The sequence below is a fragment of the Salvia miltiorrhiza genome, chromosome 5 (assembly GCF_028751815.1).
Source record: "Salvia miltiorrhiza cultivar Shanhuang (shh) chromosome 5, IMPLAD_Smil_shh, whole genome shotgun sequence".
Lineage (NCBI taxonomy): Eukaryota > Viridiplantae > Streptophyta > Magnoliopsida > Lamiales > Lamiaceae > Salvia > Salvia miltiorrhiza.
In genome coordinates, this window is record NC_080391.1 from 13,133,243 (window position 1) to 13,150,478 (window position 17,236).

The 17,236-nt window shown below is 34.7% G+C and overlaps 2 protein-coding genes across 2 annotated transcripts; both read right to left on the reverse strand.

The window, feature by feature from the left end:
• Nucleotides 1-2,304: 2,304 nt before the first annotated feature.
• LOC130986129 (heavy metal-associated isoprenylated plant protein 41-like) lies at nt 2,305-4,992 on the reverse strand. The gene is made up of 3 exons (XM_057909414.1): nt 4,589-4,992; nt 3,564-3,762; nt 2,305-3,226 (listed from the first exon to the last, which is right to left on the reverse strand). Exons 1-3 carry the CDS (start codon nt 4,740-4,742, stop codon nt 2,530-2,532), a joined length of 1,050 nt encoding a protein of 349 aa, XP_057765397.1. The 5' UTR covers nt 4,743-4,992; the 3' UTR covers nt 2,305-2,529.
• A 2,216-nt stretch (nt 4,993-7,208) lies between these two features.
• On the reverse strand, nt 7,209-9,028 carry LOC130986130 (uncharacterized protein At4g26485-like). The gene is made up of 4 exons (XM_057909415.1): nt 8,784-9,028; nt 7,893-8,421; nt 7,615-7,819; nt 7,209-7,545 (listed from the first exon to the last, which is right to left on the reverse strand). The coding sequence occupies exons 2-4, from the start codon at nt 8,383-8,385 to the stop codon at nt 7,281-7,283; spliced, it is 963 nt and encodes a 320-aa protein (XP_057765398.1). The 5' UTR covers nt 8,386-8,421; nt 8,784-9,028; the 3' UTR covers nt 7,209-7,280.
• Between the last annotated feature and the right edge of the window lie 8,208 nt (nt 9,029-17,236).

A 17,236-nucleotide genomic window follows, 5' to 3' on the forward strand; every position in this document is an offset into this window, starting at 1 on the left:
GAATTTGGTCATCGAAATATCCGATTTGGTGTATGAATTTGGTCTGATTTGGTGTATGAATTTGGTCATCGAATTTGGTCAGCTTTTCGACTGAATTTGCTGCTGCTTTTGTAAAAACTATCGGGTATTTCGGGTACCCGAATACCCGAATCGGTAATACATCTGAAGAATAGTTATTGTAGTATATTTTTATATTTTAAAGGCACCCAGTACATCTGAAGAATAGTTATTGTATTTTAACCCCACATTTGCCTGTATTCATTACTCTACACTATTTATATTTATTCATATAATCTTACTATGGTAATACTGATACATATAGGAGGATTAGGATATTAATTAAATACGGTTGTATAGAAAATAACAAGAAAACCTAAAAATCCTTCAAAACACAGAAAACTATTACGAGGATTAGGATATAGATCAAGTAAAAACATGCATTACGGTGTGAAATTGGAACTACTATTGACCATCTATTTTTTGATGCTAGACGTGTAATGTTCAATGCTGAACCCTAGACATTGTTTCACAGTTTTTTGGAAAAGTCGATTGTTAAAACCTTTTTAGTGTTTTGTCGGTACATTTTTAATGCTGATCCATTTGGAGCGTTCACTTGAATTCTAAATTTATCATAAGAAATTAAAATATAAAAAGATTCTATTTTTAAAATCCTCCTTTCTTTTTATTTATCTTAAAAAATCACTATTTCTTATCATTTCTTTCACTCTAAGAAAAGATAATATTATCATAAGGTATTCTTGTGATAATATTATTCCTTCTTGAAATGAAAAAAAGAAGGGTTAATTGCATGTAATATCATGAACTTAACGCGAAATCCAAATTTAGCACGAATTTAAAAAGTTCCAATTAATATCACTACCTATGCCCCATGTCCAATTTTAGCACCGTTTTGTTTTCCGACAGAACCACGTGGCAATGACGTGTCTTCCGGTAGACACGTCATTGCCACGTACTCCGAAGAGAGAGAGAGAGAGGGGGCTAAAATCGGCGGGTTTGCAGAGAGCGGCGCGACGACCCCGACCCCCCCTTCCCCCCACCTCAGCCTACCAGAATGATGAGGGTGGCGGCGTCGCGAGGAGGGGAGTCGCCGAGAAGGGGAATCGCGCAGAGGGCGGCGGCGGCGCGACTGAAAATTCTGGAATTGGGGGTAGGGTTTGAAAATTCAGAAAATTCTAGAATTGGCGGCACACGTCGCCGGAATCGCGAGGAGGAGGTGAGAGGTGGAGGCGGCGGCACTCGTCGCCGGAATCGCGAGGAGGAGGTGAGAGGCATGGGCGGTAGAAGAGGAGGAGGTGAGGGTGGAGGCGGCGGCACTCGTTGCCGGAATTGCGAGGAGGAGGTGAGAGGCGTGGGCGGTGGAAGAGGAGGAGGTGAGGGTGGAGGCGGCGGCACTCGTCGCCGGAATCGCGAGGAGGAGGTGAGAGGCATGGGCGGTGGAAGATGAGGAGGTGAGGGTGGAGGCGGCGGCACTCGTTGCCGGAATTGCGATGAGGAGGTGAGAGGCGTGGGCGGTGGAAGAGGAGGAGGTGAGGGTGGAGGCGGCGGCACTCGTCGCCGGAATCGCGAGGAGGAGGTGAGAGGCATGGGCGGTGGAAGAGGAGGAGGTGAGGGTGGAGGCGACGGCACTCGTTGCCGGAATCGCGAGGAGGAGGTGAGAGGCGTGGGCGGTGGAAGAGGAGGAGGTGAGGGTGGAGGCGGCGGCACTCATCGCCGGAATCGCGAGGAGGAGGTGAGAGGTGTAGGCTGTGGAAGAGGAGGAGGTGAGGGTGAAGGCGGCGGAAGAGAGAGAGAGAGAGAGCTTGGCTCGCCGGTCGGAAGCTTGTACCGGCAAGCCACGTCAACGACACGTAGGATCGAAGCATGTGCCGACAAGCCACGTCAAAAAACGGTGTTAAAATTGGACACGGGGCATAGATACTGATATTAATTGGAACTTTTTAAATTCGTGCTAAATTTGGATTTCGCGTTAAGTTCATGATATTACATGCAATTAACCCAAAAAAGAAATAAGTAATGCTGAAATTCTTTTCTATTTTTTTTTAAAAAAAGAATGAATTAAAGAGGTTTTTTTTCTTCATATTTTTATGATAAATTTATAATCAAGAAAACCGACCCCTAAAGTTCATTGGGGAATCCCAATTCCCAAGTGAATTTCGTTGGACTTTTGCATTTGCTACAGTCGTCTTTGCTAAAGCAAAAAGGTAAAGAGCTGTGTACAACTGCAAATTATCATCCAAGTAGTTGGGTATAGTTAGTAACTACACGAGTTATGCAAATGGCATATACCCAATATTTTGAGATATATTGAATTCAAAGCGTGCAACATTTACAGTAAAATAAACTTTATAACTTACAGAGTCAGTTGTCAAGTATCAGCATAAACTCCTCACCACCATACCAGTGATTCCAGCCGGATATACTAACAAGTTTCTCCAGAGATTTCCATCCAAAGTTAATGGCAAAAAGATGTTTTTACAGTTGAGAGATGAATTTTTTTTCCCAGCAACTTTACCTCAAATCATGACGAAACAACGACTGCCTCAGTCGTTCGTATCTTGAACTGCTCAAACGGTGAAGTTCTTCCAAAATGCTGATAAAACCACTCGACGGTGGTGTCCCAGTCCCCGGTGCAGCATTGCTCATGTACATCTCGTAACCACACCACAAGGCGTCCACCACTGAATGCCACACATCATAACTAGTGTCTCCAAATGTTTCCTCCACATGCTTTAAATATCTCCCAAATATTCTCAGGCATTCATCATGAACATTCATGAACGGAGGCTGGGGCTGCACGACGAGGGGATGAGTTGAAAACACCTGAGGTGTGAAAGGAGCCATTGGAACCTGCTGTTGCACACCAGCGGGAGCACTCGTGCACATCTGAGGCATCAAATGCAGCTTCCTCATTATCAGACTATTCACAGCAACGGGGCACAGTCTGAACCTATAGGTCTTTGAAGCGCCTAGTGGAAACGGCTCATCAGCTCTGGAACTCGACCCCCTTTTGTTATTATACCCAGGATAGTCTTCTATCCTGAATTCATCTTGCGCGATACAAACTAATGAACAGTCCGATCCCAGATCCTCTATTTTCCACCTGTCAAAGAGTGCCGTCGTTTTGTGCCTCACATGAATCTCGCCATCAAAATCCAGCATGCTGCTAGCGTTCAGTAAGAATCCACGGACAAGCTCCCTATGCATCCTATACATTCGCAGAAAGTTTTGAGGAAGCCGGAAAGCAACAACAAACTGATGTAAACAGTAAAATAGCAGTTACAAGGCCTGGCTCGACAACAAAGTTAAAAATAAAAGGATTAGCATCATAGATAGATAATGTAACTACTTCTTCGAATAATTCTCAGTTTCCAACAAAAGCTTACTTGAAAAAACTCTTGATAATAGGTTATGAGGGGGTAAAGGGAAAAGGCAAAAGAAAATAAACAAGAGATTCTACACTCAGCTAACAAATCAGAAAAGATTTCCTAATAAACAAAGTAAGACATATTCACCACCCCCTTAAGCAAAGAACAGAGGCTCACATCAACATGACCGGATGATCTTCCCTCTTTTGAAAACCAGCATGAGGAAAGTTATAAATAATCCGGTGAAATTTCTTGTATTGGAGCTGAGGATGAGTCATCATTTTGGTTGCATCCACTCCGTGTAACAAAGACGCCCCTAGATTTCCCAAACTCACCAAATTGTCTTTCGCAGACTTGTATTTGTTGAGTAATACATCTGTTGTAGATTCAAGGAACAATCATTAATCACGTGGAAGGAGGATATATTGCATAACCAGATAGCTTAGCATGATGTATAACAATCAAATGCAACTAATCCTAATAAGGGAAAAACCACATTGTAGACTGCACTAGGACTAGGGTAAAGAATAAACATCAATATAAAAATTCTGAAGAATCCCCCAAGAATTACTATAATATCCATCCTCAGATTATACAAGGACATGAAAACCTCGAATTTTACATTAGTAGAATAGATTTTCTACTCATTCACACCAAACTTCTAATCTTCCAATACATTGGTATCATAACTCAATTTGCATTTCTATGCAATCTGGTCTTAATGGACAAAAAGAAGGGGGCTCATGGTGAAAATCAAACGAACAAAATCTCACAAATAATTAGCCGGCCTTTAGACAGAAAAGGGGTTACTTTTTTGAGAATATACAAAAGAGTTTTTTTTTTTTTTGAGAATATACAAAGAGCCTTTTCGATCGCCTCGCCTTCTCCAATATCTATATCTTTCCTCCAAACATCTACCCAAAACAGCACAAATTTTGAAATAGGGCTCAAGAGTCAACCACGAACGGAAAAAAGGTCTACAACAAACAACTTGCGTAACAATAGCCGTGCAATCGATCAATGAAAAAGAAAAACGCGCCCGCCCAAACTTTAAGATGGGCATGCAAGGAAAAAAATCCAACATAGCAGCAAGCTAGACACATGCATAATAGAAATTTTTTCAAGAAATCGTGCGAAAAATAAGGAACAAGATTGTTAAGTAGTAATCATTGATAAACAAAGAAAGTGAGAAAGAAATATACCGTAAGAGTCGAGAGAAGTGGCGACGATGTTAGTAGCAGAGCCAAAAGCCATCCCCAAACACCGAGAAAATGAGAAGTCGCCTTCGCCAACTAAGAGTATATTGTGGGCTGATGAATAATACTTAATCCATCTCTGATTAGCTTCGCTATCCATCGGACGTCGCGATCGGATTCACGATTTCCTCCTAATATTTATAAGATTTTGTCTTCATATTTTATTTGAGTAGTGACTAGTCAGGGTTTGCTACGACGGAAATGGCGTATTTGGGGGAAACCGGAGGGGTAACTCCGGCAATCGAGGATGTGATTTTTATAGGCACGTTTTGGGGTTAGGGGTAAGCTACTAAGCAAAACATGGCAACTTTTGTGCTTTTTTTTTTTACGGTAAAATCAAATTATAAAGAGGAGGAGTACAAGGGTACTCAAGCCCATACAAAGTGAATTAAAATACAAAAACCCCACACCGCAGACGACAAAAAAACTACGTCGGAAGATAATTATAAGGATCCAAAAATCAATCATGGATCGAGTAGCCAAACTTATTTAAAAAGTAAGCCTTCAACCATTTCCACGTATTAATAATAATATCATCCATCACTCTATGAGTATTAGGATTTTTATTTTTAAACACCTTCTTATTTCAAATTTTTCAGATCTTTCAATAAATACATTGTCAAACGGTGTTGCACATCAATTTTACTAGCCATTGAAATTTCAGTATCCTGCGTACTACTAGTATACTACTAGGGGTGGGAAGATAGAGTTCGGGTATAGGGTACCCGATTACCCGACCCAAAAAAATCGGGTATCGGGTACCCTATACCCGAAAAATTAGGGGTCGGGGTCGGGTTCGGGTATTTAGGGTGCTAAAAAATCGGGTATCGGGTATACCCGAAATACCCGATTTTTTTAATTAATAATTTAAAATTATTTAATTAAATTTAATTTAAAAATCTGTAAAATTTTGAATTGAAATTCAATTTTAATTTGGGTATTTTTCGAAAAAATTTCAAAAATTTTCAAAAATTTTCGAAAATTTTCAAAAGAAAATAGGGTATTTCGAGTATTAGGGTCCTAATACCCGATTAAGCCAAATCGGGTACCCTAATACCCGAGATACCCGATTTTCACAGTTTGACTTGAAAGATGCAATTTTGATCGGGTAATTTAGGGTACCCGAATACCCGACTCGGGTACCCGAGTCGGGTATTACGGTACCCGATTTTTTTTCGAGTTCGGGGTCGGGTATAGGGTTTTGGTTTTATTCGGGATCGAATACCCGATTTTTTTGGGTAGGATACCCGATTCCCAACCCTATATACTACGGTACTACCTAATGCACGCTACTTCGAATTTGTTATAATGAGTGTCGAATTGCGATGCATCAAATATATATATCTATCATTATTTTTATTTATATTAGGATCACTTATGTTTTATGTTTGTAACTTTTAGTACTTTCTAAAAATATTTTCAATTTTTATTTTTTATAAAAAAATCTCTCAATTCTTTTAAAAAAATATTTCGTTATATAAAATCCGACAATACAATGAGTCACCTTATCAAATTTTTAAGTGGGAGGATATTATTCTATTGGCGAGATAGAAAAAAAACAGCGTCCACCATCCTACAAGGTGACTCATCATTTTCCTAGGAAATAAAAAAAGATGACTCATCATTGTATCACTGAATTATGCAACGTTGAAAGGTGAATACACAAGACACGAGTAATCTCTTTTATATATATACTCCCTCCGTCCCTAAAATAACTTTCTCTTTTTCCATTTTGGGACGTCCCCCAAATAACTTCCTCTTTCTTTATTTCCATTTTTGGACACCTACCCCACCACTAATAATACTTTATTTATTCTTACTTTTCACTTTTCACCACTCCCAATACTAATTATAACACTTTTCACAACTTCCAATAATAATTATATCACTTTTTCTCCACTATCAATACACTTTACAACTTTTTATTAAAACTCGTGCCGTCCCCAAAGAGGAAGCCATTTCAGGGACGGAGGGAGTATTTTTTAAGCGAAGTAGTCATTTATACTACAAAGTTATTACTCATTTCGTCTCATTATAAGTGAGACTCTTTCTATTTTGAGTGTCTCACTATAAGTGAGATTTTTTTCTTTTTGGGTAAAAGTTTTACCCTTTAAACATATTTTCACTTTTTCACCTACACATAAAATACACATTTTTTTTTTCGTACCTAAAACATTCAACTTGTGACAAATTATTATTCTTGATACATTTTTGCATTCGATAATAATATATATCTATTACTCATTGCAACATCAATGTCCCACATTATTAATGCCAACTTAATTCAGACTCTAGTATGAAGGAAGATTATATATGACATAATTTTTTAATATAATTAATTATGTGTTATATCACGCGCGAACTGTTATTATAGAAGATACGGAGCATATTGAATTTCTATATTAAAAAAAATCCCACGTGATAAGTTAAAGTAATGTACATATAAACACCCACATATACTCAGAAATTAAATCTATCAAAATTTAGACTTTTATTGAAGAAGAATGGCGAGATATTGAAGAAGAGGATGGATAGTGAGGATAGAGCAGATCCACTACAATCCGTCTAACTTTTATCACACCATTTCATAATTTCCGAAAAACATATACATATATAGAGGCAACGTGCATATACATAATTAACGTTGGAATTTGTAGGTTTTACTGGGGTTGCAATTGAAGTCTCCATTACCCCCAAATCCACACTTGGTGTTGTAGCCTGGATAATCGAGATAATTGAATTTGGTGGCCTCCATCAACCTGAGTCCGCAGCCGCGACCAAGTGACACCACCCTCCATTCGCCGTGGAAACCGTTGGTCTTGTGTGTTATGTGAATCTCCCCATTTTCCTTTATCATCTCTCTCGCATTCTCCAGAAACTGCCTCACAAGTTTCTGCTGACATCTGCACATACACACATCACTCATCACTAATAAAACTAACCTAATCACAACCAATTTGGGTTTGGCTTACGCAAGTTGAGATTGGCGCGGCAAATTCTTGAAACCTTTCAATCCAACGTAGGGAAAGTTGAAAATGATGCGATCAAATTTAAGGTGTGCGAGCAGTTGATGATTGGCCATTGTAGTGGCATTGATCTTATGCATCACCTTGCTTCCCCTGCTCCTTAGTTCCTCAATGTTGCTTAAAGCCTTGTCATAATGCTTCTCTAGAAATGCTGACACAAAACCCACAAACAAGATACATATACATGCTGATGTTGTTGTTGTAATTATAGTAGTGAAATATACCTCGGGAATCTAGAGATGTGGCAATGATGTTGGGAGCGCTATGAAACGCCAGCGCGAGACAAGCAGAGAAGGAGAAATTCCCCTCTCCCACCAACAGTATTCGATGCCCGCTGCTGTAGTGCTTAATCCACCTCTCTTGAATGAAACTAGTCTTTATCTCCACTACCACTGTTTCTTCTTCTGCTGAGCCTAACAAGTAGTTTTCTTCGTCACACTCCAAATCTTCATCATCAGAAATGGGAGGAGGAGTTTGAAGCAGTAAGGGTTCAGTGCTTATGCCGCGTGATGCCGGATTTGGAACCGGGAGTAATGGCTCTGCATCAGAGAAGATGGAACCAATTTTCCGCAAGATGCCTTTTAAAGCTTTGTAGATCAAAATGCTCAGTTTTAATAGTTTAGGCGACCAAGATATATAATGATTCTGGAAATCTGGATAAATTGGGATTTCATCTTCTTCTTCTTTGGCTCTGCAGCTGCTCTGAAGAATTCCCATTTTTTTCTTCCTCACAACATCTCAGAGAAACCACACCTGAGGAAGAGAATCAAGTTTACTCTTTCATGGGTTTCTACTATTACTGTGACTTTCTCTCAATCATTAATTCTTGCACTTGATTCTTTTAGTCTCGAAACAGACACAGCCAATGAAAGACAAGTTTCATGCTTATGATTTTCAAGGATTCAGATTTCCTATATTCTATTCTTTCGTATCATATACTATTTGTATCAAAATGCCATCATCATTTATCCATTTAAAGAAATTCAGATGCAAATTCCAACCAAAGATACGACCAAAAAACTTTTAGTAGATTTGATCTATGAATAGATTTCAAGCAGTTAAAGCTAGTATTGATATGTCCTGCGGGGAGAAGCAGAAAATGAAGAAGAATTTACCTGATGAGTAAGGTTGGAGCTCGAGATGCAACCACCGATCATCATCAAATGGACTGTAAACTAAACCATCCTCTGAGAGAGAGAGAGATCAGGTAGATTTAAACAGAGTGCAGAAGACTTGGAGGCGAAGACTAGAAATCAAAGACGCTGACGAAGACGAATCATTTTCTACTCGCTTTTGGTAGTTGGCAGTGCCACAGTCGTAATTTCGAGTATTTCATAGCTCCGTACGATTTAAAGCCACCGCACTAAATAAACTAGTACATGTTGTTAGGGGTGAGCATTCGGTTATATGGTTCGGTTTTTGCTAAAACCAAATCAAATCATATTTTAGTTCGGTTTAAAAAAAAATCGAACCGAACCGAATTAACCGAACAAACCGAACCGAATTAACCGAAATTTTTATAAATAAAACCGAATCGAACCGAACCGAAAAACCGAATTAATCCGAAGAAAACCGAAATTTTCGAAAAAAAACCGAAAAAACCGAAATTTTTGAAAAAAAACCGAAAATTCCAAAAAAAAAATTATAAAATTAAAAAAATATTAGAAGCTAGAATTTATAAAATTGTAATTAAAATATTATATATATATATATATATATTTATATATATTATAAATATAATTCGATTTTTCGGTTTTGTTCGGTTTTAAAAAATCCGAACCGAACCGAACCGAAAAACCGAAATTTTATGAAAAAAAAAAAACTGAACCGAACCGAAAAACCAAAAAAACCGAACCATATTTTAAAATTTCGGTTTGGATCGGTTCGGTTATTCGGTTTCGGATTTTTTGCTCACCCCTACATGTTGTATACTTTTTTAATTTAAAGTCATGTCGATCAGTCGATAGGTAACCCCCTACATTGCTCTCAAAAATATTTTCTCCTTTTGCCCCACCATTTGTCCGGATTCATTACTAAGCTATTGATTTATTTCACATTTTCTTTTACTAATATACCTTTTTGTCCCATAAAAAATTATCACTTTCATTTTAAAATATAATTTCATGCATTATCTATCATACACTATCACTTTTTTTTTTTGAGAATACATTATCACTTATTTTAAAAAGTAATGAATCTTTTTCTCACTCAACATTTTATCTATCAAACATTTATTATGTCTCAAGTGATACTCTCTTGAGGATATTCCTTCTCTCCCCAAAACGGCAAAGTTACGCACTGCTTGTTTGTACACTTTGGGTGGAGGCCACCCACCGATCAAAAGACACTCATCTATTGGGGAGAGATTATCCAAAAATTCAACGAAATTTGGCCTTCCAGCACTCTAACTCGTGACAACAAGCAAATCAAGTCGCGCTCTCAACGCGTCCAAAAAGAACGTTAAGCAATGAGAGTCCATCTACGAGAACTGTTGAGCTAAAAGGAGGAGCGGCATGAGTAATAATCAAATCACTGAACAAGCTTAGCAAGCTATCAAGTAAACTATGTGGCTCCATTCAAATATTTAAAACTTGGCGAGTTCTTCACAAATATCAGTATTTTGCATCGACCGTCGAGAATGTCCACTCTTTGAAGCATTCGAAGGGCTCAGATGGAGGGTACAAGACGACATCCTCCGACCCGAGCATAATGACGAGGCCTATAAGCCCAAAAGCGGTAAAGCGAGACATGGGGAAGGGCAAGAAGGCAGAGTCCTCGACGCCCATAGAAAAGGTGAAATACAACAACGCAATAGACCGAGTCGCAAAAGGCATTGAGGATTTCAGCCGCACTCAGCGTAAAGCTCTTTACTTTTAAATTCTCCATGCGAACTAATCGAAGATATATACTGACAAATTGGCATTGCACATGAAACTCGTTGACAAAATCAAGAAACCTCGATGATGGAATTAATTTTTTTTAATGTAATTTAAATCTAGTTTTAATTATTGTAATGTTTAAATTTTAATCCAATGAAGAAATATATTTTGAAAGCCAACTATATTTATTTAACTTTGAAATGCATTTAAATTAGAAAAATAAAAATAAAAAATTTAGAGCCCATGGGTATAGATGAGGGGCTCTTAAGCGGGGTCCATCTCCGCAGAGCCCCAAAATGGACTCTTAAGGTGTAGATGCTCAAGTCAATGTTGACTCCTACTATATTGGATAGGATGTTGATAATATTTTGTAACCAATAGTTTTGGATTTCAATCAACATTTCAATGAGTTTTATTTGAAGTTGAGCTTTGATTCTCCATAAGTAATTATATATTATTAATCTTTTCATTCCTTTTATATTTTGTATTCTTTAATTGTGAAATAACGTGTCTTGTGTAGTTAGCCATGTTTTGAATAAGTAGGAGAGTGGTTAAATCATGATCCAAGATAATGAGGGCAGTTGTTCCTATTTTTCAAGAACATGATGACAACCAACATTCCACAGGTTGATAGACTAGCGGTTTTAAAGTGCATTGCAGGCAGTTGTTCCTATTTTTCAAGAACATGATGACAACCAACATTCCACAGGTTGATAGACTAGCGGTTTTAAAGTGCATTGTAGTGGATATATGAGGAATTTAGACGTGTAAATGGTGCATATTGACCACGACATGAGACTCTATAAAAGCCATAAGATGGCTCATTCTCAAATACACTTTGAAAGTTTATTTTTGTCGAGCTAACATTCACTGCAACCACCACGTCATTTTCCTACTGCAAACGTGAAACGATTGCTTCAAGTCTTGCTTTGACAGAGGAGTCTTATGCAGTCAATCTATGAAGGTTATCTCTGTATTATCAGGAGGGCAAGAATCAAAGACCAAGATTTAAAAATATTCATTTTTGTGAGTTAACACATATCAAAATGACGAAAAATGAATGTTTTATAAATTAAGTAAGATCGAATCGGGTTAGGGCCTTTCGGGACCCATCCACACATGAAACAACTAAAGAGGAGAATTTGTCATACCAAATAGGGTAAATATCAATTTAAACATCAAACTATTTTTGCACTATTAATTATATCTGAATTATCAAAAATATTTTTTAAACCTTGTGTTCGCAATTTTATATCAATTGTATCATTCCATTTTTTTGGTCCAAAAATTTGACGTTGTTCGTCGGAAGCCGCAATGTATTTAAAATTATAGTATTTTTTAAACTTATATTGTACAAAAAGACATCATTATGGATGAAGGATATAATTGATACAAAATCAATAATTCAAGGTCTAAAAAAATATTTTCAAGAATTCAGAATATAATTGACACTATTAGAAAATGCGGCTTTAACGACCGAAAATTTGATTGTTAAAACTGAAAAAATGATCGTTGACACGGTTAACGATTGATTTGTTGGTCATTATTTGTATGGTCGTTTCAAAAATTAACGACCAAAAATTCGATCGTTAAAATTTATGATCAAATAATGATCAAAAATTTTGATCGGTATAAATACTGATTTTGTTCATACTTTTTTGTCATTTTTTATTTTTGACGATCGAATTTTTATTTTTAACAACCGAAAATTCAGTCGTTAAAAAAATTACTCCATCCGTCTCTCTATAAGTGGCTCAAAAAATTTCAGCACGAAAATTAAGAAGAATGTGTAAATGTTTGAAAGTGGTAGGGCCTACTCTTTTTTAGGAGTTAAAATTTTCCATTTGTGAAAATGTGTTAATTATAGTGGGACAACCCAAAATGGAATACATGTCACTTTTAGTGGGATAGATGAAGTATTTTTAATTGTAGCAACCTAACTTTTGCGCCACGAGTATTTCGATTCTAACGTATTTTGAACTCATTCTCATACACCTTGATAAACTTTCTAATAGGCACCCATCCTAGAAGTGCTCTAAGTCAATCAACCACGATTAAGCTTGAAGTTTCTCACCGGTATAAAAAATATGTATTATTGATATAAATAGCATGTATCAATTTATTTAAACTTTCTTTAAATATATAGTCTAATTCATGTGTACCCTTAGAACATATCGAGAATGATATTTAAGATTTGTGGAGCCGACGATGAGAAACGATAAAAATAACGATCAATTTTAAAAGAATAAAAAATATATATTATGTTAATGTTTTTTTAAAAAGGTTAATATATAGTTTAAAAACGTAATCAAAATTCTTATCAATTTAAAAAATAAGAAAAAAATAATTAAAAATTTAAAAATTATATTGACGATCAAATTAATGATCGATTTTAAAAATATTAATATTAACAATGGAATTTTCGATCGTTAAAAAGTTATAAAATACTACTCCATCCGTCCACGAAAAAGTGCCACATTTGGGTGCTGGCACGGGTACTAAGAAAGCTGATAAAGTTGTTTTGAGTGGGGTAAAAATTACAATAGGGGTAGTTCTAATGACATTGATTAGTTTGTTAATATTTTCTTGTCTTTTAGTTGTTTAGAGTTTAAACAATCCTACTCTTTGTTTAGTTCGATTTTAATGTTAAAGACTAGTATTTAATTTTTATGCCTATTTTAATTCTTGTGTTTTTTTTTAACATATTCATCCTTGTTTTTTTTATGCCTATTTTAATGTTAAAGACTATTTAATTCTTATTTTATTGTATAATTGTAGAGAAATCAATTGATTAGTTGGCACTAATATATAAAAATTAAATTAAATTTACTTTAATTTGTCAAAATATATATATAAAAATTATTATCCACACATATATTATGTGTGGTTTAAAAAAATTAATAGAGGTGCACACCAAATATAAAAATAAACTTCATCATTAAATAAAATAAAACTTAAAAAAGAATTACCGCCATATAATAAATGTTACAAATAAATTTTCTGCTACACATTTTAAATGTCAATAACTAATTGAAAGTTTCAAATTGTTTCACCTACACATTTTTTAAAATATGTGTGGGTAATTATGTGTGGGTAAAACATCAATTAAGATTTGCATAAAAAATTAATTAAAGCCAAAATATAAATGTAGCTAAAAATATTTTCCCACGTTTCTTACATGTCAAGAATAAATAATGATAAAAATTCATTACCCACAGTTAGATAATTTAGAATTATGTGTGGTTAATAACTTTTATTAGTTTGACACGTTGGCGCAACAAATTTAAAAATAAATTTTATTATACATAAATAAAACTTAAAAATAACCGTAAAATAATAAATGTCACGAAAATATTTTTGCCACACATTTTAAATGTCAATAACTAATGAATTTTTTTTGTGTGAATTACCTACACATTTTGAAATTATGTGTGGCTAAACTACCACCCATTATTATGTGTGGGTAATTATGTATGGGTAAAAACTCAATTTCTTGTAGTGCGGAATTCACACGTGAAGTGGAGTTAATTTTCAGAACATATTTATTATTCCATTGAGCTAATCAACAAACACGCATAGCCCAAAAGCCATTAAATCGGGCTGTAGATACAATTGGAGATACAATTTGGAGGGTTTGTGTGTATTTCTTCCACTTGTTTGAGTTCAAAGAATGAGTAATTTAATTTTGGGGGAAATAGGATTGATTAGGCATGGGGGAGTTGGTTTCGTAGTTTTAATTAGTGAGTTAATTGTGTGGGTTAATTGCATAGATTAAATAAAAGTGTGAATTTATTAATGACATAAGTTGTAAATAAATTGAAAAGTAAATGGTATGAATGTACAAAAAGGTAAACAGGGCACTTTTTCGTAGACAAAAAAAAGGGTAAGTAGGGCACTTTTTCGTGGACAGAGGGAGTATATTTTTTTTAAAAAAATAATAAAATAACAAATACAATATTAATGACTGAAATTCGATTGTAAAAATAAAAAAATATTAACAATTGAATTTTAGGTTTTAAATAAAATAAAATAAAATAAAAATATTTCAGTTGCTAAAAAGTAAAAGCCTATCATTAGGGGTCACTAATTTATAAACGTTTTTTTTTCTAGTAGTGTGTGCGAAAATAATTCACGATTTAAAGTAATATGATCAAATAACTTCTGAGCTACTTAATTACCACTTGTGGGGGATTTTGCAAAATTACACAAGTTTAAAAAGTTATAATATCTACCAACTATACACATTTTCTAAATCCTCTACACTCTGTCCCACTAAAAGTGGCATGTATTCTATTTTGGGTTGTCCCACTATAAGTGGCTTGTTTCCATAAATGAAAAAACTTAACTCTTTAAAAAGTATAGATCTCACCATTTTTATTAACCAATTTATACATTCTCCTTAATTATCGTGTCGAAAAGTTTTGAGCCACTTATAGTGGGACGGAGAGAGTACTTGCTTGACAGAGATGATGAGCATCGTATGTAAGTGTTGCAGATAAAATAAAATAATTACAAAAATGATTGTATTATAATTAGTACTTGTATTCTATTTAAATTTGTTCATTTCTGCATAGCATCATGCGCCGAGCGCATACACTCATTATCTTTATATACATAAAAAGCAAAGTAAATGTAAATAAATTCAATTAGAAGGATATAATTGGAAATTAAGGAAAAAATTTATATACCAACCGTTGATTCCATTTTCCAACTGTCTGATGCATGATTCCATTTTCCAACAAATGCGCATCATTGTTTTATTTTCTTTCTTTCTTAACTATTTTTGTTTAATTATAAGTTTTTATAATCAAATTGTGATTTTAGGGCCCTCACTTTTTATCTTTCTTAATAACAAAATTGATTACTATCTCTAAACAAACTCAACAAATTGAATATTAAGGGCCGTCATTTTCTTTCTTTCTTAATACTAACAAATTTATATATGATAACTTTTTTATTTTTTATTAATGTATGTATTTTTTTGTATTCGTACAATTATCTTTTATAAGTATTAAATTAAGTTTGGATATTTTTACGTGTCTATTAATATTTCAAAAATAATGTGTTGAGATATGGTCTGTCAAGGACCAATATGCTTAATAACAACTATTTTTATCCCTTAAATTGTGAAGATCTTTGATGGAATTATATCTTCACTGAAAAAAAATTTGGTTCAGAGTTTGAATCTCATAAGTTGAATTTAATTAAGCATTATCACAGCAAATTCATAATTAACTGAATAAATTTTTGGTCCAGAGTTTGAATCTGATTTAATTTGTATAATTATATAAACTCCCTATATAAGTGATATTATACCTATATATAGACACATGTTATATTTTTTATATGAAGTACTTAGGTTATGTTAAAATATTAGATCACTTTGCATATAATAAATTTGGTATAAAATTTTAATTTTATTAGTTTATATTAATATTATAAAACATATATATACACAACTTACGTGATGAGGATGAAATTGAGCACTTAAATATATTCAGATCTAACTTCAGCGAAAATACGAAATATGAGATAAAACCGCATGTCTGCGGCTAAAGGGCAATCAAAATAAAAGTGGGAAGCGAAAGATTTATATTCTGACTACAAAAGTGCAGATTTTAAACACGTGGCAACCAACGATTTGCACTTATCAAATATTATTATTTGGGCCTCGAAACCTGACTAAATGGCCCTTAGTATTGCATCTCAATAATAAACTATATATAGACCCCCTAAGATTAAATGTAAACAAGTCATTCCATAAAAGGAAATCAAATAAACAAATACTATCTTCTTCACTTTTTTATAAATTTGTTGTTGAATCTAATACCCAACTCAACATTACGCGAGCCTAAAGATATATTCGTCGCGCATAGCGCGGGAGGTACACTAGTATAGAGTTATGCGCATATATGGGATAGGCGCATTATTGTAATTGTATAGATTTATACGCAGAAAATAGTGTAATTCGGCTAGCGCATTTATTAATTTTACTATAATTCAGTATATCATCGATATAACCAATTATACCGCTAGCATATACTAATATATTATGCCACCATATAGGCTGGCATAATTCAATATATCGCCGGCATAATATATTATATCGACGATATAATGGATTATACCGGTGATATAATTAGTTATGTCAGCGATATGATGGATTATGGTTAAATTCATACTCCAAAGATACAAATTATCATACACATCATAATAATTGAACAACCATTTTATAAATGTTACAATATATGTGTATCAGTTAACCTCTTAAATTTATAAATTGCTTTTGTCTTTGTCGATCCATGCAATTCTCTCACTCACATCATGTACAATGACATTCGCATGAATGAAAAAGAATTCATTATAAAATACAAATGGATATGTATAGTGTAGTGAATTAAAAAAATTGATATATTTGGTGGATAACTTCACAAAGTTGGGTATTTTTATATAATACTAGCACTTATAACTATTTTGATAATTAAATACAAGTACTACAAATGTGGGAGAGCATTGGATAATTGGATTGCATCCGTAGACCGTGGCCGGGGCAGTTGCATGTGGTTTCACAATTACATATCATATGGTTGGAATGTGAGAAGCAGCTCCGGCTTCCATTGGTCTTGCAATTACAACTCGTGCGCCATTTCAACACATGAACATGTGGTTACATTTCCATAAACGTTAGC

Bases quoted from the DNA above. Each gene is read 5' to 3' on its own strand.
- LOC130986129 (XM_057909414.1), bottom strand. From the start codon at position 4,742: ATGGATAGCGAAGCTAATCAGAGATGGATTAAGTATTATTCATCAGCC. The intron at 3,763-4,588 runs GTATATTTCTTT...AATCTACAACAG, and splicing joins CACTTCTCTCGACTCTTACG to ATGTATTACTCAACAAATAC. The intron at 3,227-3,563 runs GTGAGCCTCTGT...GCGAATGTATAG, and splicing joins GATCATCCGGTCATGTTGAT to GATGCATAGGGAGCTTGTCC.
- LOC130986130 (XM_057909415.1), bottom strand. From the start codon at position 8,385: ATGGGAATTCTTCAGAGCAGCTGCAGAGCCAAAGAAGAAGAAGATGAA. The intron at 7,820-7,892 runs GTATATTTCACT...GTTTTGTGTCAG, and splicing joins CACATCTCTAGATTCCCGAG to CATTTCTAGAGAAGCATTAT. The intron at 7,546-7,614 runs GTAAGCCAAACC...GTGTATGTGCAG, and splicing joins CCGCGCCAATCTCAACTTGC to ATGTCAGCAGAAACTTGTGA.